A 2,439-nucleotide genomic window follows, 5' to 3' on the forward strand; every position below is an offset into this window, starting at 1 on the left:
GCGCGCGCCAAGCGCACAGCACCGCCTTCCGGCACAGAGGCCTCCCACCCACTCTCAGGTACCGGGCGTCGCTCCCCAGACCCCTCCGCACCGTCCCCTGTCCGGCCCCGCTTCCGGGGTCTCAGCGGGTCCGGCTCACGAGTCCCCGGCCCCGCATTCACCCTCACCCGGTAACCCCGGGCGTGCCCCGCACACAGCTCACCCCCACCGAGCGCCTCCCGCGGGCCGCCCACTACCCAGCGCGGCAGCACCACGCGAGGCTTCCACTCCCACGCTTCCAGCCTGCCCCACACACAGTCCCACAACGCGCTCCTGCCGCGGCGCGCCGCCCCCTTCAGACAGCAGCGGCTCGGATCCTAGGCGCTTTTGACGGCTGGTCCTCCCCAGAAAATGCACCGTGTGAGCCCAAACATGGTGGGGTGGCTCCGGTACGCTGGACCCCGAGCTTGCAGCCTGCGCTTGAGGAAACACAAATATCGTGTGCCTGCCTCCTCCCCTGAGATTGAGTAGTAACCGCCATTCCAACTCTCCAGCTCCAGCTTCTAGCACCAGGGACCGCCTCCACCCCCTCATGTGCCAAGTGGAGTTCGAGCTGGCGCGCGCGGCCCTCAGGCAGCTGAAGGGTCCTGTGAGCGATCCGGAGAAGCTGCTCATCTACGGCTTCTACAAACAGGCCACCCAGGGCGACTGCGACATCCCCGCCCCTCCGGCCTCAGACGTGAAAGCCAGGGCCAAGTGGGAGGCTTGGAGCGCGAACAAAGGGGTGCCCAAGATGGACGCCATGAGGAGCTACGCGGCCAAAGTGGAGGAGCTGAAGAAGAAGGAAGTGGGGGGCATGGAGCGCCAACAAAGGGGTGTCCAAGATGGACGCCGTGAGGGGCTACGCGGCCAGAGTGAGGAGCTGAAGAAGGAGGAGGCTGGCTGAGGGCTCCTCGGGAATGGAAAGGCTTCTTAGACCTTGATGGCTGAAACGTCCTGAAACTGTCTCAAGCTTAGCGGAGACATCAATAAATCACTTAAACTGCGTGAGAGTGACCGATTGCTGCTGGAACAGAGGAACTGGAGGAACTCGGTGACTGAGTGCTGGGAAGGCGTCCAAATACACAGACTGGCTTTTTGTATGGTTTTTGGGTGGAGTTCCCAGCCCTCCTATTACAAGAGCGTATGTAGGTATTTGGCAGGAGAGGGGGGACAGTGTGCTGTGGAAATGCCCAAAATCTGAGGGCAGGAGACCATTCTCCAGTGACGGCCTCTTGGGAGGCTGAGGCCCCAGCCCCTTCTATCTTCAAGGCTGATTCACTAATACCCCAACACCACAGAGGGGAGCGGGACTCTGTCCTAAACACTAAAGTCCAAAAGCTCCCACTGGAACACAGGGCCTACCAAGTTCATGTTTTGAGGGAGACCAAGCTTTCCGTGATGATAATGCGGTGAAACAATTGATGGGTCAGAACACAGCAGCTGAGAAACAATGGAGCAGATGGTATCAAAATCGCAGCCCCAAAAAGGCTCACCTAAGCCCGGGCAACCCAAATGTTCTCGGGACTGTTCTGTACTTAACCCTGGTTTCTGCTTAGGGGATGTTGGTGGGACAGTATGCATATGGATGTCTATGTGGGATTTGCTGCAAGAGCACAACACACCCCTTGACCTATGCAAGTGCCAGAGTGTCTGAACCCAGCTTCTACTCCTGTTAATGATCACGGGGGCTTCAATGCACAACCATTGTGCATAGCAGCTGGAGTATGGAATAGTAAATGGTATCCAGAGAGGCAGGTCTACAGTGGCATATGGGATTTCCTGGTACTTCTTCCTTAATGGAAACTATTTTCACAGATCATGACATCAGGCCAGCTCCAGTTCTCATTGGGACCAATAAAACAATAGAAGCAACAACCATAAAGACTTAAGAGGACAAAGGAAACAGACCTCACTGTGTGTCTTCAAGATCTGTTCACATAGTTGCAGGAAGTTGCTATAGACAAAGTACATTAATAAAAAATGAAACCCACCCAGGACATCACAGCGACAAAAGAACTATTTCTGGTAACTGGACCAGGTGAGAGCCACACTGGAGAAGAGCAGTGCTGCCCTCTCTTCTTTGGTGAATGTTATGAAGACGTTCTGATGCACTTAGGATCATGATTCATGTTAAATGTAAATAGTAAAAATAATACCTCTTGTTCCAAAATGTGGTGACAATTTAGAAGCTGTCTGTATAGCCAGAACACTCTGTAAATCACAGAACCTAGAAAGTAAAAATGTGCCATATTTAGGACAGCAGAAAGTAACAGTAAGATAAAGTTTTTAAAAAGAGAGAAAATGGCCGGGCGCGGTGGCTCAAGCCTGTAATCCCAGCACTTTGGGAGGTCGAGGCGGGCGGATCACAAGGTCAGGAGATCGAGACCATCCTGGCTAACACGGTGAAACCCCGTCTCT

General features: G+C 54.4%; 2 protein-coding genes across 4 annotated transcripts in view; one reads left to right on the forward strand and one right to left on the reverse strand.

The window, feature by feature from the left end:
* Positions 1-1,418, reverse strand: part of GEMIN4 (gem (nuclear organelle) associated protein 4) — an 8,460-nt gene extending 7,042 nt beyond the window's left edge. Inside the window, exon 1 of one of the 3 annotated variants that reach the window (XM_011955803.1) lies at positions 1,384-1,418. The gene's annotated coding sequence lies outside the window, so the exon portion shown is untranslated. Of the gene's footprint in view, positions 1-295; positions 493-1,383 lie in introns of those variants that run through there. The other 2 variants (XM_011955811.1, XM_011955787.1) reach the window with 2 other exon arrangements.
* On the forward strand, positions 7-1,025 carry LOC105521554 (diazepam-binding inhibitor-like 5). Its single transcript, XM_011955770.1, has one exon. The coding sequence runs from the start codon at positions 572-574 to the stop codon at positions 923-925; it is 354 nt and encodes a 117-aa protein (XP_011811160.1). The 5' UTR covers positions 7-571; the 3' UTR covers positions 926-1,025.
* Positions 1,419-2,439: the final 1,021 nt, after the last annotated feature.

Source organism: Colobus angolensis, unplaced genomic scaffold, assembly GCF_000951035.1.
Source record: "Colobus angolensis palliatus isolate OR3802 unplaced genomic scaffold, Cang.pa_1.0 Scaffold110, whole genome shotgun sequence".
In the NCBI taxonomy this organism is placed as follows: domain Eukaryota; kingdom Metazoa; phylum Chordata; class Mammalia; order Primates; family Cercopithecidae; genus Colobus; species Colobus angolensis.

What these genes read in the sequence shown, in the direction of transcription:
- LOC105521554 (XM_011955770.1), top strand. Translation starts at nt 572, where the DNA reads ATGTGCCAAGTGGAGTTCGAGCTGGCGCGCGCGGCCCTCAGGCAGCTG.